Below are 21117 nucleotides of genomic sequence, written 5' to 3' on the forward strand. Positions count from 1 at the left end.
CATACAACAATGATCGCCCCCTGACTTTTGTTGATGGTCATAGCGTAGAATGCAATCAAAGAAAATTGTCTTATCTAAAACTTGAAATACAATTTTGAATTTGATGGAGTCAATGACATCCTTAGAATAAAGACCTTGTGTCCTGATACATACTTTCTAATTTTCAATATCAGATAATAGAGCAATCTATGTGAGAAAATCGAACAATCCAGAATCTGAATATTGCATAATACGTTTTCAAATGGATTCAATATATAACATGTTTTTAACTGAAATGAATAGTACTTCCTGAAAAGAAAAAAAAACTAAAGACAGTTTTTTAGCATGAAATTGTATGCAATAATATTGAAAATATGGATTTTGATTTATACTATTTAAATTTAATTTATGCAATAATAATAAAACATTGAAAATAATTAAAACATTAAAAAATATGGACGATTTTTTATGACTTAATTAATAGTTTAAGTTGTTTATTCATATTTCTCATAAATAATATTTATTTTTGATTGATTGAGGGATTAATTGATGAGAATATATGATAGAAAATATTTATTTTTGATTCATTAATTACATTGGAAAACCCGTTGGTTATTGGTGATGCACATTTTTCAATTTTCAATATCAGATAATAGAGTAGTTTATACACGAAAATCGAAGAGTCTATGATCTGAATAATGCATAACACGTTTTTAAAGAGATTCAATAACACGTTTTTAACTAGAAGGAATATTATTTCTTGAAAAAAATAAAAATTAAAAGTAGTTTTTTGACGAGAAACTGTGTGCAATAATTTTGAAAATATAGATTTTGATTTATACTATTGAAATTTAATTTATGCAATAATAACAAATCATTAAAAATATTAAAAAATATAGACGATTTTTTATGACTTAATTAATAATTTAAATTATCTATTTATATTTTTCAGAAATAATATTTATTTTTGATTGATTGAGGGATTAATTGATAAGAAGATATGACAGAAAATATTTATTTTTGATTAATTAATAAGATTAAAAAATCTTTTGGTTATTACTGATACACACTTTTCAATTTTTAATATCTGATAATAGAGCAGTCTACGCACGAAAATCGAATAGTTTAGAATCTAAATGTTGCATAATATGTTTTCAGAGAGATTCAATAACACGTTTTTTAACTTCTGAAAAAAAAAACTAAAGATAACTTTTTGGCAAGAAACTATGTGCAATAATATTGAAAATATGGATTTTGATTTATTTTATTGAAATTTAATTTATTTATGCAATAATAACAAAACATTGGAAATATTAAAAAATATGGATATTTTTTATCACTTAATTAATAGTTTAAGTTGTCTATTCATATTTTTTAGAAATAATATTTATTTTTAATTAATTGAGGGATTAATTGATGAGAAGATATGATAAAAAATATTTATTTTTGATTAATTAATAACACTGAAAAATTAATACAAATTTAATGCAAATTTTAGAAGTAGTTTTTGGATGAGAAACTGTTTGCAACAACTCTGTTACTTTAATATATATTAAGATATCTAAATTATATAATTTTAAATTAACTACACTCTTAAACAACAAAAAATTTAAAAGTATAATTAACTCAGAATTATAAGTTCAATAGTACTTTTGAAACAATAAAAAACTCAAATGTTTAAATAAAAAATATACAAATACATAAAGTTAAAATATGTATTTTGCCAAAAATGCCAATCTCCCATATTGAATGCTATTATTATTGTAATAAAGACGATTATAAAGCTTTTAAATGTTGGCACAAAAGATTTAAAAATGTGAAATTAGAGTTTACGACTCTCAAATTTTGGAAAATAGTATAAACCCCCCTTATTTTTAATAAAACATCAAGGTTAATTATTTTATCCCTTTTCTTAAATAATTCCTCTATCTTTTCCTATCATGTCTCTCATTCTCCTTCTATCTCTTTCTCTCTCTTCAATATATTTGTTACCAACAAAAAAGATCATTGTCAACGATGAGTGTCATTTAACTATGAAAATGTTATGTTATCCGTGTCAAATAACATAACATTTACTCGATAGGGGCGGATCCACAATTAAAAATAATTTTTTAATATTAAAAAATTAATATAAAAAATTATTTTTTTAATATAAAAATAATAAATTTTATTAATAATTCAGTCAAAAAAATTATAACCCATCCTAAAATTTGTGAAGTATAATTTTATATCTCAAAAAAAAAAAAAAATTACCTTCTCCTACATAGATTTTTGAATCCACCCCTATTTACTTGATGCCAACAGAAAAATAAATCTATATTTAACTAAGTCCTTCAATGCAACAGTGAAGAAGTTCTGAACCATCAGAATGGTCTACAAGTAAAATTTATCTAAAAGTATGATAAAAATAAAATTACTTTTACTTAAAAGTAATGTATCATTGACTGTTTTATCTTAATTTTTTGTGTAAATGGACACAAAGATATATCTTCTAAGATAACATTTATTAAAATAAGTAAGATATAGTTATATTAATATAAGATTAGAATGACTTTCACATCAAGATATAAAATAGTCAAGATAAACATAGAAAATATTTTAAAATTTGTATCAAACTATTTATTAAAAATTTTGAATGTATTGGGGGGTATATGAATCATTTTTTCTTATTTGTAAGTTTCAAAATAAATTTATCTGAAAAATCTCATATAAGAAGTTACGTGATTTCTTTTGTAATGATTGTCAGATAAATTCAACAAATACAGTAAAAAAATATTTTTGTTTGAAATATTTTCCATACTTTATGTTGGTCCCCTAAGGTATGGCCACTCAAGAGGAGCGTGAATTGAGTGTTTAAATTTTTTTTCCCTTTTAATGAATATTTTTTATTAATAATTATTTAAGAATATATATTTGATAAATATAATAAATTATATTTGAGATTAATAATTAATGCAAATCACAAAATATAATAAGAATAAATAATATGAGGTACAACACAATTTTATAGTGGTTCAGTGTTTCCACATACACCTAATCTACTCTCCCAATGTCTAATCACCTTTGGGGTTTAACAAAATCAAAATCATCAAGATTTCTACACTAACTCATATTGGAAACTAAATAAACACCTAGATTACAATGGGTTCTAAGCAACCACTACACCAAGATTTTCTTCCTAACTTATCTTAGAAACTAGATTCACATAGATTTTAATGATTTTATAAAACCTATAAATCCACAATAGTAATTTAAATGTTACAAATAATTTGTTTACACTTGGACACAAATAAACAATTAAGAATAAATTATACAAGACAATAATAGTTAAATAAATAAATAAATTTATAACCTCAAATCAAGAAATTCGGATTTGTCGTAGAAGATTTGAAGAACTTTTCTCCTCTTACTTTGTGGCTCTTCGATGGATGTTGTGACGTCCCATTCCCACTTACAGGTGCCACTCGTGAACAATTACCCGAATTGTCCACCTGCTCGGCCTTGGGTGAAGGGCAGACTATGTTTCAAGACGAAACGTCCTAGGTGGGAACTAGGCTCATCATTCCCTTCTCTCATTCCCTAGGATTTACTAGGGGAATTGGCTTTTAATCACACCGCATTGGCTATAAATAAATCACTTTAAGATGCCCAATCGCCATTTTCTTACTTGCTATTAATTTTTCTTCTTTCCAAAAAGTTCACCGGGCTCTTTGAAATTCACAAGCTCAATCAATACATTGATTGTACCAATTTTGGAGGAAAAACCCATCATTTTCAATTTTCTAAAATTTCTGCATTATTCTCCAAAATGCCCGAAAAAATCCCTTTAATTTGAAAATTCCTTTAGGGCCCAAAATCAATTAAGAATTTCCCCAAAAATCCACTATAATTTCAAAACTTTGAAAAAAATTGGCCGGCAGGGCCTGCTGGCGCGCCCGGGGCCTCGCAGTGCGCTGGTCGAGTGGGCTGGCCAAGCGCCGCAGCTCTGCTGCCACCTGTTGCAACTTTTCTTTATTTATTTTTTTTCTTTTGGGCCTTTAAACCCATATTTGCAAGAAATATGTACACCTCATACATGCATCAAAACATCACCTTTCACATCCCCAAAGCCTCATTTCACAACAAAAATCATTTGATTTAATTACTTTGTGCTTTCCACAACACACCAAAAATAAGGCTTTCACCAAAACTTAGGATTCAACATGCCATAAGCCACAATCTCATTTTCACAATAAGGTTAAACATTCCCAAAATATAAAATACACATGATCTTAATCTTTAACAACACATTTCCAACCAAATAAATTACAAGAAATGAACTAAACACAACAATATAGGCCTTTTATATGCTATTCACTATTCTTGGATCTTCTTTCCATGCTTTTACATGCCATTCCACCATTGCCTTTACCTTACCATGCTTTCACAATCTATATGTTAGGGTAAAACCTCATGAACTATTAAGCTCAATAAGGGTGCAATACAAAATAAATATGAACATAACAAGATTATATGATGCTAAATGCATGCAAGTGTAGCTAGGTCTCTTTGCCCTCACAACCCACCAATGTTAGATGCATCAACCCACCATTTCAACAATATTCCCAAACTAACCTATGGCCATAGGTCTCATGAACATAAAAGAACATGTCAAATGCAACATATACATTTATGAAACATACTTATAACACATTGCAAGGCCACCCTCCCATGGGGTCATCCCTTACCTTTTTCTTCTCTTTGAAGCTTTAATCCTCTTTTCAAGAGAGCTCCCACCATCATCTTTTCCCATCTTGATTTCTTCTTCATTTCTTTCTTTCATCTTCTCTATTTCTTTCTATTGGAAGATTTCAACCTTACTCTCTTGAAATGGAAAAAATTTGAGCATAAAGCTCTCTTTCCTCTTATATACTTCTTCCATTTCCTTTCTTTTCTTTTTGGATTAATTTTCTACTCTTGATATTTTAAATGCAAGACTTCATCTCCACCCTCAATTCTTTTCTCTTTTAGAGAGGAAATCCTAGCCTTCCATAACAAGCACAATCCATGTGCTTTGGAGGCTTTAATCTCATCCATCCAATTTGCAAGATTCAATCTTCACCCTTAATAGAAAACATACTCTTAAGGAGTTGGCAATCCATGCCAACCACAAGCTTCCATCCACCACCATTGGATCACAATTCCACTAAAAGATTAATCACAACCATTGGATTTATTAATTTCTCAACATTTACTAAATGGAGACAATTTTCACATATTAAAAATGAATGACATAAATCATTTCTTTCTCCATTAAATAAATCTTATATTTTCAAAGCATTAATGGGAGAACATTTTCCCATTTTCCTTTAGATTTATTTAATTCACCATAATTTCAAGCATTAATGGTGACCATTTACTTTTCTTTTTGGATTTTCTTTTAATCTAATACCATCATGCTTCTCATTAAATGCTTGAAAGACCAAAATCATTTCTTTTTGTATTTAATTAAATCACCCATTTATACTTGAACAAGACTTTGTCAAGTGTCACATTTTAAACCCATATTTGGCTCCTAAGTTCTCATCTCATCTATCCACATGGCATTACCACATTTATCTACAAAATTTAGGGAAATTCAATTATTTCTCATATACTTGAATATTCTCCATTTTCCACAATTTAATTCCTTTATGGAATTTTATTCCAAATTACAAAAATACCCTTTGTGAATTATTAATCCCATATATCTCCACATAAATACAAATTTGGGATTTAATTCACTTACACACCTAAACTCCACATAGGAATTATTTCTAATTCACCAAAATACCATTTTATTGGACTTCACTATCCAAAATACCAAAATGCCCCTCTCATAGGGCACCAATATTTTCAAGGCTCTAACACATTCACAAGGGCATTTTTAAAAGTTTTCTTACTTCCTTTCTCGTTCTCATAACTCTGGGATTACTGGGTGTTACAGATGTGCAATAATATTTCGAGAGTCTCGGATTGCTTGAATGTTTTGTTTGAAAGCGTTTGAGAGCTTTCAAGTGCTTTGGATATGCAATGAAAGTACTTGCATGCTCAAAAAATGAGTTTATGGGATATTTATAAGCATTTTGTCACTAAAGAAATGGTTAATATGAAGTTTGAAATTCAAAAAATGTTTAGAATTTCTCAAACAATAAGAAAACGTGTCTCATCTTTAATTCAAAATAAATTTATTTTTTGCATGAAAAATCAAGATTTGAAAATTCAAATATAAGCTTTTGAAATATGTTTAAAAGCAATTTCCTTTAATTCAAAATAAATTTACTTTTTGTATAAGTAAGAGAAAACATGTCTAAAAATAATTCTTCTTTAATTCAAAATTTAAAAATTCAAATATAAGTTTTTGAGACATAAATGATTAAAACAAGAAAATATTTTTAAAATTAATTATTTTTTAATTCAAAATAAATTTATTTTTTGTACGAGTAAGAGAAAATATTTATATCATAAAAATATTTTTGTTAATCATCAAAACTTAATTAATATAAGCAAGTTGGCTCAACACTTGTCGATATTCGGAATTGATCGACCGTGATTTGTCGGTTCGCACTGATGTAATGGATCTGAGAGGGAGAAAAAGGGGTAATCAGGTTCGGTTTGTTGATCCGTCGGTCGGTTGGCCCCTGCAAAATATTCCGATGCTCAAGTAAGTAAGCAAGTAAGGAAAATGTAGAGTATCAGCAAGTTAGCAGGAAAAGCATACCATGGCTGTGGGAAGAGCTAGCTAATATATGGGATGAGGAGATGTCCTCTTGCATGTGCTGTACGTCTGCAAGTGATGGGACCCAGTATCCTGTGTCGGCGGAGGTGCCCATGCAGTAGTAAGGTGCCGACGAGACCCTCATTAATGTGGATGTAATTCGTCATTAATGAGGATGAGATCTCAGGTGGACACGTGAAAATCCAGAAGTGGTTGTAATGATGTTGTAAGAGGCTAGGATGAGACTGACATGGGCTGAGAGGACGAGGCCAGGTTGGGCCTGAATAGCCCAGTTGGGACGGCCTCTAGCCCATTAATATTTTCTGGCATATAGCCTTCTCATTACGCGAGCTAATTAGTTAGACTGGCGAATTGCAAGAGTCGCTGGGAGCTTGCTCAAAGCGTAGTTGGGAGCTCACTCATATTAAGCCTGCTTGGTCCTGCGATCCAAGCTCGGGCTCCAACAATATGCGAGCTCGTTTCGATGAATTCAGCTCGCAGTCTACCGGGCCTTATGCGATTGGGCTGGCTTGCTGGGTCGAGCCCAGCCCATAAGAAATAGAGCGGAGAATACCCGTAACAACACTTTATTTTTTTTTCAACCTATATCTTGATCAACAAACATTATCTAAACAAATAATGTATTTCCGAACAAAAATAAAAATGTCTTGCTCAATTATTCATGCTGTGTTTTTTTTTTTTTGTAAATTAAAAATAAAATCAATGAAAAAACCCAATTAGCAATAAAACTACCCATTAGAAGTAAAAGGAAACAAGAAGTGAGACTGCCATAAATATATGAAGATTGGGTTTAATAATAAATTTGCAACGGTTGAATTTAAAAAAATATATTTTTATTATTAACACATAGACATGTATAAGATTTCAAAATTTACTATTTTACCAAGAGGGCGCTTTGGTACATTAAGAACGAAATTAGGTATCAGTAAAACCTATCTTAAAATTAAAATTATCAACTAAAAAATTTAAAATTCAAAACATCTAAACTTAAGTTGATAACAGTAACACATAAGAGATAAAAAAAAAAAAAAAAGATATCAATTTACAAATTATATGACTTTAGTTATTAAGTACGAGATTGGTTTAAAAATTAAAAAATAATTTATGAATTATTTGAGTCTTTTCACAGTATTTGTTACTATAAAATTAGGGACAAATCCATAAATCTATGTAGGGGAGACTAAAATTTTTGTGTGAGATATAAAATTACACATCACAAATTTTGGTGTGAGATGAAATTTTTTTTAACTAAATTATTAGTAAAATTTATTATTTTTTATATTAAAAATTATTTTTAATTATGAGTTGGCAAAGAACTTCCCATGCATGGATGCGCCCCTGAATAGAATTATATGAATTCAGTCATTGAATTTGAAGTTGGTGGAATATTCGAAAAAATAAAGATGATGTTTGTTAATTGTTATGATAAAGTGGTTGTTAAGTAAATTTTTTATTTTTTTGTTGAAAAATGATAATAAAAGGCAGCGGCCTTCAAAAAAAAAAATAAAAAAAAAAAGAGAAATAGAAAGTCAAAACACGAGAGGAGAGTAGTAGCTGGCAGGCAGGCATTTGGCACGTATTGTGTACTGAGTACGTGGAATCAGAAATCACTATTGATGGAGTGGAAATTCTGTTCAAAGCTTGCATTGTTTTCTCCTACACCTCATCAAATTTCACATCAATTTTAAAATTTTTATTTTATTCCTCTCACATCTCACAACTCACTTTCTCCTCCGAGCACTCTCGATTGTCAATCTCCGTCTCTCTCTTTTTCTCCCGTACCATATACATACATACACACACAAACACATATATATATACACACACACATATGACTGCTATTGTCAATCCACACACACTCTTTCTCTCTATATGTGAAGACATATACACAAAAAAGCATGAGCGCATATATATACACACACATGCAATCGTGTGTGTATAGGTGTGTTTGTGTGTGTATATATATATATATATCTGTGTGTGTATTCGAGAGAAAGAAAAAGATGGAGAGATAGGTATGAAAGAGTGAGAGAGGGAAAGAATTTTGACAAAAATGGCCGCCATCGTCGACCCACCTCACGACCCACGTATATAGAGAGAAAGTGTGTATGAGTCAACTGCCATGCTTGACCTAGCAATGGATTGGGTTTGCCATGACAGTCGCATGTATATACATATATATGTATGTATTTGTATATATATATATGTATATTATGTGAGAGAGAAAAAGAGAGGCGAGATGGATACTAACGGCTGAAAGGAGAAAGAGAATTGTGGGCTGTAATAGAGATAAAATAAAAATTTTAAAATTAATGCAGAATTTGGTGAGCTGTGCGCCTTGAAGAGCAAATATGCGGGAATATAATTTACCTTACGGCCGTTACGTGCGCCTCTTCCCGTATCCTACGCCCTATTTCTACCGTGCGCCCCCCGTTGCTTGCTTTCTTTTTTATGCTCCGTTCCCCCCCCCCCGCCCCCCTATTTTCTCCGCAGCTTCCCCTCTCTCTCTCTCTCTCTGTATATCGCTTTCTTTAAACCCTAGCTCGTTCTCTCTCTCTCTCTCTCTGATACATCGAACGGCGAACTGGATGCTACTATGAAGCGATAGAAAGCCAACAATTTCGAAGGTAATCGATTCTGTTTTGCTCAAAGTTTTCTGATTATTCTGTTCCATCGGCTTATGCTAGATGAGCTTCGTTTTTCTACGTCACGTTTAGCTGCCGAGGAAACCTGGACCACGGCCACGGATTGAGTGGCTCTGTGGAATTTCTAGGTTTTCTTATCCATAGGGTCGTTTTTTCTTCTCCTCAGCAGCCAAACGTCGCTTCTTAGGAAGAAATAATCTTTTTTTCTGCTGATTTGTGATAATTGATTCAGTATTTTGATCGTGGGAGTTGATTTTTTTACCTAATGATTTATTGTCCAAGGTTTGGGTCGGAGTCTTTAGAAGCGTTTATTTGTTCACACTGATTGGTCTAATATTTTTAATCTGGTGGAATTGATGGTGTCGATTACGTTGGTGGCGGCATAGAACTTCAGTTTCAGAATTTTTATGATTTGTTTGTTTCTTAACTGTGCAGGGCCTGTAGGCCATGCATCTTTGGTAGTGCTTCTGCTCCTTTTGTGTGTACGGCCTACGCTAACGCGATGAGCTGAGAACTTTTGCACATGCTCTTTCGAGAAGAACAAAAGAAAAAGAAAAAAGGAAGTAGAAAGAATAAAGAACTAAAGAAGGGTTTGATGGGTGCTGGTTTTTGGAAGACAAAATCGGAGAAGAAAACAGAAAGAAAAGATTTTTTTTTTTTTTAGCATAACCAAGAAACTAGAGATACTTAGATGTCTTTTATTGCATGTCGTACGTTGAACTTTTTTCCTGAGATATGATGATATTTGATCTTTATTGTTAGCTGGTACCAAGCTCTTGATTGTTTCTTTTTCGTTTCTGGCCTTCATTTTGAGACCCAATGCATTGCACCTGAATCATGATTCTTCTTTTTTGTGGATTTGGACATTCTTTTCTTTTCTTTTTCTTTTTCTTTTATGTCAGTGCATTCTGTTTTCTTGGCCTGGATTTGCATTTTTATATGGACTAAAAGGGTCCTCCAGGCTTGCTGATATTGTTGACACTAACTCCCTTTTTCTTGTGTTTTAGCATATAAGATATTAAAAAGTATATTATAAGAAAATACTTATACCTTTGATGTGCCCTTCTCCTCTTTTACCTTTCCACTGCCTACTAGTTAAGGGCCACTCCACCGTCTATTTCTAGATCCATTTTTCTTCAATATCTGTGGCTTTCCCAGCTTTTGAGCAGGGCAAATTTGATACGGTGTGTGTGCCTTTGATGACCTGTAAATGCTGGCAAATTGTTTGCTGAGTTCATGCTATGTTGATATCCAATACATCCAAAGTATGGAGCATCATATGAAATTAATTGAACATTATAGTAAGTTTTCAATAAAAAGATTTGCTCATCTTCCTTTAAGGGACAACTCATCTACTTAGGTTGCATTAATTGAACAAGACTCAGCAAGGTACCTGTCCGAAAACAATAAATAAAAAGAAATGTTAGTGTACTCAAAAATATGTTCCTTCCATCTGGAACAAATTCCCCCCCTCCCCCCTTTTTTTTGCTGAGTAGCACAAAGTTCCCCTTCTAATGAATTTATTTGTTCCACAACAGGATGACTGGCCAGGATGCTTTCAAGAAGGATTTGAGGCTTTGTGGATTAATGTTTTACTGCTGCTTGTGATTTTGTCAATCTATTTGTGTGTTTTAGAATGGATCGCTGTGATACATCAGGATTTGTTAGTGGGGGGTGCACTGTGTTTGATTGAGACTCTTTGAACCTCATTGCAACTTCTAAAGTCAGGAAAACGGTTTTCTGACAATTTCCAAGTTGGTTTAGCTAGGAATCTTTCTATCTGTTAACCTTAATGGACAGCACTTCTCAACATCTTGTCACTAATTTTGCATCAAAAGGGTCCAACAGTCGAGGCAATATTAGTGATGCCAGGCTTGTTTATTCCACCACTGCTGCTTTTCAACTGGATCCCCTTAGTTTGTCACGCTCTTATTTCTCAGACTCCATGGGAAGCAAAAGAAAATGGTGTGCTAATGATAATACCGGGCACCTGCAAGATGGGGCTTCTCTAGCTCTTAGTTTGGGCCATTCTTCAAATTCTTGCACTACCATGTCCTCGGGGAAAGACATCAAGGACTCTTCTTCAATGGATCTTGGTCTCAGTGTTAACCTTCATCTTCAAAAGGAGTTGATAGCTAAACAAAAGAACATTTCCATTTTGATTTCCAAGGGACTGGAAGTGGAAAAATCCAAGCTGGATCTTGAGCTGGGTCTTTCTACTAGGCATGCTGATTCTGATATAACTACTGTTACTCCAGGACTCTCATCATTTCAGAATAATAGGGAGTCTTCAGTTGTAGATGGTTCTGCACAGCTTGTGGATGAAGGATCAACATCATCTCGATGGAAACTGAGGCCTCTCGTCCCTCCACTGCATACGTTATCAAACAAAGAGAGTTCTACTCTTACTGATCTTGCTTGTAGCCATACTCACTTGCCTCCTGCCACCCCAAACTTTTCGTCAACCAGAGTAATCATGCCAAAAAGCTCCGTTCCCTCGACTTCTGAGGTAACTCATCAACAACAGAGGCACAATATGGGTATCAAAACATGTCAGTTCAGTGGATGTACTAGAGGAGCAAGGGGTGCTTCTGGCCTTTGTATTGCACATGGTGGTGGCAGAAGGTGTCAAAGGGTTGGATGTCAGAAAGGAGCTGAAGGTAAGACCGTGTTCTGCAAGGCCCATGGGGGTGGCCGTCGTTGCCAATATCTTGGGTGCACAAAGAGTGCTGAAGGCCGGACAGACTACTGCATTGGCCATGGCGGAGGGAAGAGGTGCAGCCATGAGGGTTGCACCCGTGCTGCAAGAGGAAGATCTGGCTTGTGCATTCGGCATGGGGGTGGCAAGAGGTGTAAGATGGAAAATTGTCCCAAGAGTGCTGAGGGCATTTCTGGCTTCTGCATTTCCCATGGCGGTGGCCGTCGTTGCCAGTATCCTGCCTGTACAAAAGGTGCTCAAGGGAGCACAATGTTTTGTAAAGCACATGGTGGGGGCAAAAGGTGCACATTTTTGGGGTGTACAAAAGGCGCAGAAGGGAGTACACCATTCTGTAAAGGACATGGCGGGGGAAAGAGATGCTCGTATGAAGGGGGATGCACAAAGAGTGTTCACGGAGGAACCCTGTTTTGTGTTAATCATGGTGGAGGCAAGAGATGTGCTGTTCCTGGATGCACCAAGAGTGCAAGGGGTCGTACAAACTACTGTGTTCGACATGGTGGGGGGAAAAGGTGCAAGTATGAGGGATGTACGAAGAGTGCTCAAGGCAGCACTGATTTTTGCAAGGCTCACGGTGGAGGGAAACGTTGTTCCTGGGGCCAGTTAGGTTCAGAGTTTGGTAGCCAGCCTGGTGGTCCTTGCGATAAATTTGCGAGGGGGAAGTCTGGCCTATGTGCTGCCCACGGTGCCCAGGTGCAAGAGAATCAAATCCATAATAGCAGTACATTGGTGCATTCACTGAATGCCCCACAGTCTAGCGCATCTGAGAAGATGAAAGGGAACAACCACTCCATTGATATTGAAACTGCAGGCAGTATCAGTTCCTCAATTAATTTTATGGGTTATGGGCATCAGTTGTTTCCTGTGCAGATTCCTTCCCAGGAAAATTTACCTTTTGAAAATGGTTTACATCACTTTTCACTTCCAGAAGGTCGCGTTCATGGAGGAAACCTAATTGCAATGCTAAGAGCTAGCACCGGCGTTGGTGCAGGCAGAAGTAATCAAGCTGCTGGTGGCCCATCCGAGCAAGGAAACTCCCGTCCAATGTCCTACAGCTGGGTGTAAGTAACCTTGTCTTGGAATTGAATCTTATGCTTTTTTGTCTAGTTTAGAGGTTTGGTCATCTTGGATGAGAAATTAAAGTTCTCATCTCATTAGGTTACATGATTAAAAATTGGGGAAAATAGGTTAGATGTGTGATTGCATTCTTGTATAAATCATTCCTGTAAATATTAATATATCATTATGCAGATTGCTGTTGTACATCTTTTCCGTTTGGTTCCTTGTTATTCTAAGTCTAATTGTTAACATAATGCTTTCTACATATCTATTTTCGTCACTGATACTTGTAAAATTCTAATTGCATTGGTAGACAGGTTGTGGATTGTATCCAACTGTTTTTAACTAACCTTCTGTGGTCTATTGCCATTTGCTGTATATGGGAAATGAAGCACTGTGACTATAATGTAATATATATTTTTGGTAACGAATGGGACAAGCCCGTTTGAAGTTCAGATTTAATAGTAATAAGTTAAGAATGAGACAAATTAATGATGGAATTAAATAATTTTAACTCATATTTAGTATCACACAAGGGTGAAAGAAGGTTAAGTAAATTTATCTCATTTTTTATATAATAATTTTGAAAGTAGTAGACCACTTGGTAAGTAAAAAGAGAAGGAGAGAGATTTGAGCTTTCATGTTAAAGGGGCAAAATGGTCTATTGAGGCTGCGAATTTATTGTATGGTGGAGATGGGAGTGTTTAATTCCACTTTTGATGGGATTAACTAAGTCAATTAAGCCGTGACTAAAGTAATCTCGCCTCATTTTTGTTTTTCGAATGAAGTATTGTCATGACTTATGTAATTTAACTTTCACTTTTTGTTTCCCTAATGAAGTATTGCTACATCAAATATAAAACCTCCTGCTAATCCGTGTTTAGAAGCCAAAAACTTTGTGAAGAACATAATATGCATAAGCATTGACAATTGTGAGGCAGCAGTGTCAATCTCACTGAAAGCTTCCTAGAAGAGGTCAGGATTTTGTCCAAATTTGAATTTGAAGAAACAATGTGTCGGGTCTCGGTTTGGACGTGTCTTATCTGGTTGCAGAAAAATTGAGCTTATTTCTTGAAAGGTAGTGTTTGGCTCTTGGCGCCTGCAAGTCTGTTGGGAAAACCAATCCCATAACGCCTAAGATTTAATGAATCCGGTATTACGAAGTAGTGCCTATTATTGTAAGTAACAGCTTAAATGGCAAAAGGTTGGGTATGAATTATTTAAGATGGTTGAATTCTATAAAATAGAGAACCTTGTAATTGTACGGTTAGCAGTATTTTGGAATCTCGGAATTGCACGTACTGACCACCCCATCGATAACCACCATTCATCGAGGAATCACAAGTCTTCGTGATAAATAGAAGTTCTCATATTCATGCAACCCTTTTTCTCTATTTCATTGAACCACCATTTTTTTCATTATTAAAGAGTAAAATGAAGAAACAAAAGGAAAATTGACAGAAAAAAAAAAAAACAGAAAAGAAAAAGAAAAGCACAGCCGTTGTATCTAGTAATACAACTTTGCAGAGTTTTATGAATCCAAAAATGACAATCCAACTAGGGAAGTGAGAAAAATAATATTAGGGCTCCAACATTTGAGAGATGTTCAGCTTCTCCATACGCACTCCTATCTAAACTTCCCTGACCTGGATGTTGTGAGTGGACTGGAAGCGCCATATTGGTCGACTCCCACTCTGAACAAGGGCTACCTGCTCTCCACCCTTCACCATCCCTTGCTTCTGTATATGTGAGAAAAAAAAAAAAAACAGTTCCACATATTAGAAGCCTTGTACGTGCCGCATGGCAAAAATAAACGACAAAAAAAAATTCATGCACAAATATGATAAATAAGTATCCGATTGTCCAATCTGTCCGTTTTTTGGAAGATTTAGTTCAAGCGCCAGAGTCGCAAGATTTCTCTAGAATGTATAAGGCTCACTACTTCATCAATGGAAACAGCAAGGAAACCAATTCTTGTAACTTATACCATTTGTGCTGTACATAAATTATTGGATTTTTAGGGGTTAGAAAGACCCACAATCCAAATGAGGCGTTAAGAGTATTCCCTCCCGATAACTATATATGAATTGAATGGGGTTCTCATTTTGGAGGTCATTATTTAAAAGGGAGAGCTTTATATCTGAATGCTTGCATGAAATAATTTAGCCGGTGACACCTCACCTTCAACAGATCAAATGCATTTGCAAAGGTTTCCTCAGCGTCTTCAGAGAACTGCATGTATATAGGACATACTCCTTGGTACAAAGCCAATCTTTGTTGTATTCTCTTCCTGCATGTACACCATATCACTCAGTCAAATTATTAAAAGAACTTGTTTCAAGGCCAAAATACCCACCCTTCTCATAGTCAACTAAAATATGTAGCAATGTAATTATTTCATAAAATGCACCACACACACACAAAACAACGTGAAACACCTTTTTTGGGGTTTGGGATCCATTGATTCCAACATGATACAGAGCAAACAGATAATAGGACAAGAATGTCGTGAAACTCACTCATTCGTGAAGGCAAAGATGGTGCCAGATGGTCGATAATGACTCAGTAGAATACCCATGAAGCCAGTTCTAGTGAAGACCACTGTTGAGATACCAAGAGTGTTGGACATCATTGTTGCATGGAATGCAAACATCTCGCTCATATGGTTCTGCAGGATACAAGAAGCTTTTGGTAAGTATTTAGGGTTGACATGAAATGAACCTTTTTATTGAGGTTGCATAAATTAATGTGGAGATAAATATCACAAATAAAAAATGGCACAACCTTGAAGGCTTTGCCAAGATTAGGAGGTGTTTCCCCACCAATCACAGTAGCCTCAGTGCGTAATGCTACAGTGTGCATAACTTTCACAGCTTTCAAAGGGAACCTGAACAGCAGAAATCGGTTCAAATTAACACATAAAGGAGGACTTTTTCACCTAGCAAAATACCAAAAAAGAGAAAGTACAAGATGGACTTTTTTATTTATCTACCTCTACACTTTTCTTTTTCTTTTTTGATTAGTAAAATGCATGTAAATAACCAGCAGAAATGGTGGAACTTTACACAGCTATCTCTACTATTAACAACTCAGCTTTAGATATTCAAGATGATCTCTAGTATGTTTATCATAACCCATTCGTAACAGTTACTTCTAAAAATTCTAGAATTGAATCCATACAAAGTGGCACAACCCTTTAGACATTAAAGATGTAGCCATAAAGACTCAACACGATCATTATACCAATAGGACCACCTAAACCTTGATCTGGAAGCAATTCCTCCATCTGTTTATACCCTGAAACCAAACTTGGTGCTTATGCCAGCCTATACTCCTGAACTTGATAATTTACATTGATTTTTTAACCAGTGCACACTACTTCCTCAATTGAAGTGCTGGAAACTTCAAATAACTTACTTCCCGTGAGCAGTTTCTCCAGAAAGCATAACTGCATCAGCGCCCTCTCGGACAGCAATTGCAATGTCTGACACTTCTGCCCGGGTTGGTGTTGGATGGACAATCATGCTTTCCAGCATATTTGTTGCCACAATAACAGCTTTCCCCATGCTACGGCATATCCTGATTATCTCTTCCTGCATGTTGATAATAGTTCTAGTAAATTATTGAAATTGATCTTTTCCTATATCAGAAATGCAACTGACAGATGGTGTTCTTGAATCCTCAATCTACCATTAGCACAAAGCTATACCTGCAACAGTGGAACTTCCTCAATTGGCAGCTCTGCACCAAGATCTCCTCTTGCAACCATTGCCTGTTATCAGAACATGTGTATATATGCTAGTTACAGATAAAGCAACAAAACATTTTGGACCCAGAAAGCATGAAGTCAAAATGCAACTACATGACAATCAAATGCAGTTTCTGGGAATAGCCATTGTTAAATGAATGTGAAAGGATTTTCTGAATCTCTTTCCATGAGTTCCCAATATAGGCAAGAAAGTGAAATCAGTGTCGATGCCATTTTGCAACTAAATACAGGCCCTCCACAAATTAACAGCCAGTAAGAACTGGGCCTCGGACCATGTTCAAAGCAACAATTCAGAATTTTTCTTCCATAAAGAAAGTGAAAGGAATAAAGAGGTCATGACAAAACCAAGATCAAACTCACCCCATCAGATGCTGTGATAATTGAATGCAAATTTGCAATAGAATCTGCACTTTCAATTTTCACAATAACATGTATATCAGCACCACAGCCTGCCAAAGAAATAAGAAAGAAGAAGAAAAGTTAGAAGTGTTACAGAGCCCATCATAGAGGCAGACAATATTTAACTCCATAAGGCATGCATCTTTTACATACTTTGCAGATAATTCTTCAACTCATGGACCACCGCAGCATCCTTGACAAAGGAAACAGCATAAAAGTCAACTTTATTGTCCACTCCAAACTTGATGTCGTCCCAGTCCTTTTCTGTAGTAAATTCATTCAAATGGTTACACTCATTGTAGGTATTGCTAGACAAGAAAAAATGATAAAAGCAAAAGGCCAGTAAACAGTATCATCAACAAGATGATATTTGAGTCCAACCGGTAATAGATGGCAGTGTTGCACTTTTTCCTCGGACATTCAGATGCCTTCTAGATTTGAGCTCTCCTCCATCAACAACTTCACACTTCACTGAATCTGATGTCTTGGACTTTACCATTAATGACATCATACCACCTGCATCACAAGCCAAGAGAAAGTGGCACTTAAGATCAGAGCAACAGATCTCTTATCGGGTTACTGAACAGTCAAGACGTTGATATCTCATTGAAAGTGAACTTTGTGGCATCAGTTGACTTAGAAATGCTCAGAATGTTGATATACTGGAAATGAAAGAAATATTATACTGTTTATGTTGGACACAGGCCTTCATTCTTTATTCGATATAAACTTTCTGGACAACTCCCTCAATATATTCATATGCCCGATTCATTCTTCAATATCTGTCTAGTCAATGAACATCCAAAAACTCCATCTAATGTTATTGGATATGAAAGATTTTGATGCCAGAAAATGGTGGCCTCCCATTGGAGCTTATTACTAGGCTAAAACTTCAAAGCATGTGAGAAGAAGGGAGCTAGCAGCCTACCATCAACAAGCAGCATGTCACCCACTTCCACATCATTGACAAAATCATCATAGTTAACACTAACGCAGTCTGCAGTGCCAACACCTCTTCGAATTGTGAAAGTGAATTCTTGGCCAGTTGTTAATGTGATTGGTTGAGGCAAGTCACCACTTCTAACCTCAGGGCCCTGCCAACCAAGGAAAACCATACCACCACATTAAATGCATAGAACTATACGAATAAATCAAAGAAGAGAAGTTCGGGACATAGAAGTTTTCTGTTTTTGTTAAGTTTCTGAAGAGGGTGCCATTACATTAAATTTTTAGGAAAGATCTCAGGATTCTGTCTAATTGGGAGGTCAAAATTCATACACCACTTTAGTTGCAGCAGATATAGTACATGTAACCAATTGTTTGATAATTGAAGACCAACCCAACATGTCATGGGGGGAAAATCAGAAGTTACTGATTAAGTTGTTGGTACCCCAAGATAGCACATAAAGTGCCACAAGAATCTTTTTATGCTTGATTAGGATCTTGCAGATACTCTGTCATGGCACACTTGCAAGTGATTTTACGCTTGGAGAAGTTTTAGGCCAAGTTAACCTAGGAATCCTGGTATAATAACCAAATGGTGGATATGATCTTTTTGCACTTTGCCAGTCAACTTTCACAGAATTTTTATCAAACCATACAAAGTACAATACCATAATCAGTAAATATTATAAGTTCTTTATATAAAGAAAAATTAAGGTTATAGATTTCAATGCTATTAATCAAGCTTATAATTTTTAATACTTGAATTGATGAAAATTTAATAAAGAAGAAAGACATAACAGAACCTACCTTCGTGTCAAGCATGATTGCAATAACGTTGTCCTTGGATTGAGCATTATATTCTTTGACCAAATCAATAACTTTCTGGTGAGATGCATGATCTCCATGAGACATATTCAGACGAGCAACATTCATTCCAGCCTCAGCCAGCTTCCATATCATTTCTCTAGTGTTGGTGGAAGGACCAATTGTGCAAACAATCTTGGTCTTACGCCTAACTGTAGGCTTAGACCACATGCTCACTGAATTGTCACCAAGCTGCTGAATCCCTTGTAGGTACTGGATTTGCTCTTCCATCTGATCAATAACAAACAAGAATAGTGAGAAACATGACTAAGCTGTAATTTGCAGAAATATGAACATTTACTATTATAAGATGCTTCCAGGATACAAAATCTGACTCAAAACACAACAATGGCATATAAATTTAATTGTTAAAAGAGTTATAGAAATCAGCAAATTTGACATTTACACCGACACACACAACAATGAGCCAGACTCATACAACTCAAGAGTTAATTCTTCATGCAAAATGAACACAAACAGAAGAAAAAACTATAACCCATTGAAAGAGGAAAATTATAAAAATACTCTTTTTTAGAAGGAAAACAGGAACACATAATGTAATAAAGCTTTTATGTTCGGAGCTAATTTGGCACCTAATATCTCTGTCACTGATCACTCACGCTGCCATTTCCACATCATTGTCCGGACAAATAATCTTGAAAAATAATCATATCTATGAAGCAAAACCGGGAAATAACTTAAAGGCAGCTTATTTCAAAGCCCAGAATTGAAACTTTAACTTAAATCAAAGCTTATTTGGATATAAATATAGATAATAAATCAATTTTCCCTCTAATTTCGACAATACTTCCAGCAGAAACTCAAACTAGCGAAAAATTGAACAAGCACAAGAGTTACTGTAAACTGACGCACATAAAAAAGCGACAATAACGGCAATCAAATGAAGAAAAAAATGCGACAATAAATAACGGCAATCAAATGAAGAAAAAGCGAAAGCATCAACAGAGAAAACGACGAAACAGGCGCAGAAGCTACAACCTTGGGCATATCCTCGGGCGAGACAGGAATGACCTCGGGCTCGGCATGTGCAGATCTCTGAGCGGCGAACGATGCACGAATCCCGAACACTTGGCGACTCTTCCGTGGTTGCCGAGCGAGAAGCTTTGAAGCGAAACCGGAAGATTTGATCTTCTCGACTTGGCTTTGCAGAGATCCATAGCTAGGGCTCGCTAAGGAACTGTGAATTGCCCCGGCGGAAACTGCTTGAGCCATTGCAGAAGTATTTGCAGAGAGCGCAAAGAAAAGGAGGCGAGGGAGAGACTATATAAAAAGTAGCTTCGAAGAGAACTTTGGATGTCACGGCTCTCTTCGAAGAAATCGCCGCCTTATAAGTGGCGGAGAGGAAAGAAAAGCTTCGTTTGTATCGAAGAAACGGCGGCTTTGCTCAACAACGGTTGGATTTCAGGGTTACTTGCACATAGGCCTCTTAATTATGATTTAATATCGTTTAGACACCATTTAGTTAAATATTAAATAAATGACTTGTACAATAATCTTTCCAAGGGAAAAAAAAGGATACAAGTTTTACTTCCAAGGTGCGGGTCCTACAATGGAGTGAGCAGCTTACCATAATTCACGATCCATACGACGGCGTTTAGATGCCAACAATTGCACCCTCAGCTCTTTCCTTCTTTTTTTTTTTTTTTTTTTCTTATTATCTTTTTTATTTTTCTTTTGGCTTAAATTCTTCGTTATTTTTTATATTACATTTTTTATACATTATATATTTTTTATATTGCACCATAACTATCTATATCCAAAAATATTATAGAAATCCACTTTATTTTTACAATAGAGAAGAAACTATCAATTTGAGAGTTTACATTTCATCAATTAGTTAAATTAAAATAATTACTAAATTGTTAATTGTAAAGATTATTGGTTAAAATATCCATAAAATCAATTTGCTGATTGAATAAATTATAAAACATATGCACTGTTCCTTCCTTGCCTAGATGATAGA

The 21117-nt window shown here is 34.9% G+C and overlaps 2 protein-coding genes across 2 annotated transcripts; one reads left to right on the forward strand and one right to left on the reverse strand.

Annotated features, from left to right (window-relative positions):
• The first annotated feature begins 9194 nt into the window (after positions 1-9194).
• LOC127807305 (uncharacterized) lies at positions 9195-13360 on the forward strand. The gene is made up of 2 exons (XM_052345026.1): positions 9195-9363; positions 10920-13360. The coding sequence occupies exon 2, from the start codon at positions 11174-11176 to the stop codon at positions 13160-13162; it is 1989 nt and encodes a 662-aa protein (XP_052200986.1). The 5' UTR covers positions 9195-9363; positions 10920-11173; the 3' UTR covers positions 13163-13360.
• Positions 13361-14638: 1278 nt separating this feature from the next.
• Positions 14639-20534, reverse strand: LOC127807317 (plastidial pyruvate kinase 2). Its single transcript, XM_052345038.1, has 12 exons — positions 20133-20534; positions 19077-19364; positions 18253-18418; positions 17706-17840; positions 17478-17588; positions 17286-17374; positions 16866-16928; positions 16574-16749; positions 15941-16043; positions 15676-15824; positions 15338-15446; positions 14639-14895 (listed from the first exon to the last, which is right to left on the reverse strand). Exons 1-12 carry the CDS (start codon positions 20364-20366, stop codon positions 14788-14790), a joined length of 1731 nt encoding a protein of 576 aa, XP_052200998.1. The 5' UTR covers positions 20367-20534; the 3' UTR covers positions 14639-14787.
• Between the last annotated feature and the right edge of the window lie 583 nt (positions 20535-21117).

The sequence above is a fragment of the Diospyros lotus genome, chromosome 1 (assembly GCF_014633365.1).
Source record: "Diospyros lotus cultivar Yz01 chromosome 1, ASM1463336v1, whole genome shotgun sequence".
NCBI lineage: Eukaryota > Viridiplantae > Streptophyta > Magnoliopsida > Ericales > Ebenaceae > Diospyros > Diospyros lotus.

Coding starts and splice junctions, on each gene's coding strand:
- LOC127807305 (XM_052345026.1), top strand. CDS start 11,174: ATGGACAGCACTTCTCAACATCTTGTCACTAATTTTGCATCAAAAGGG.
- LOC127807317 (XM_052345038.1), bottom strand. CDS start 20,366: ATGGCTCAAGCAGTTTCCGCCGGGGCAATTCACAGTTCCTTAGCGAGC. Junction 16,044..16,573: donor GGAGAAACTGCTCACGGGAA/GTAAGTTATTTG, acceptor TCTGCTGTTCAG/GTTCCCTTTGAAAGCTGTGA. Junction 14,896..15,337: donor ATGCATTTGATCTGTTGAAG/GTGAGGTGTCAC, acceptor TCACATATACAG/AAGCAAGGGATGGTGAAGGG.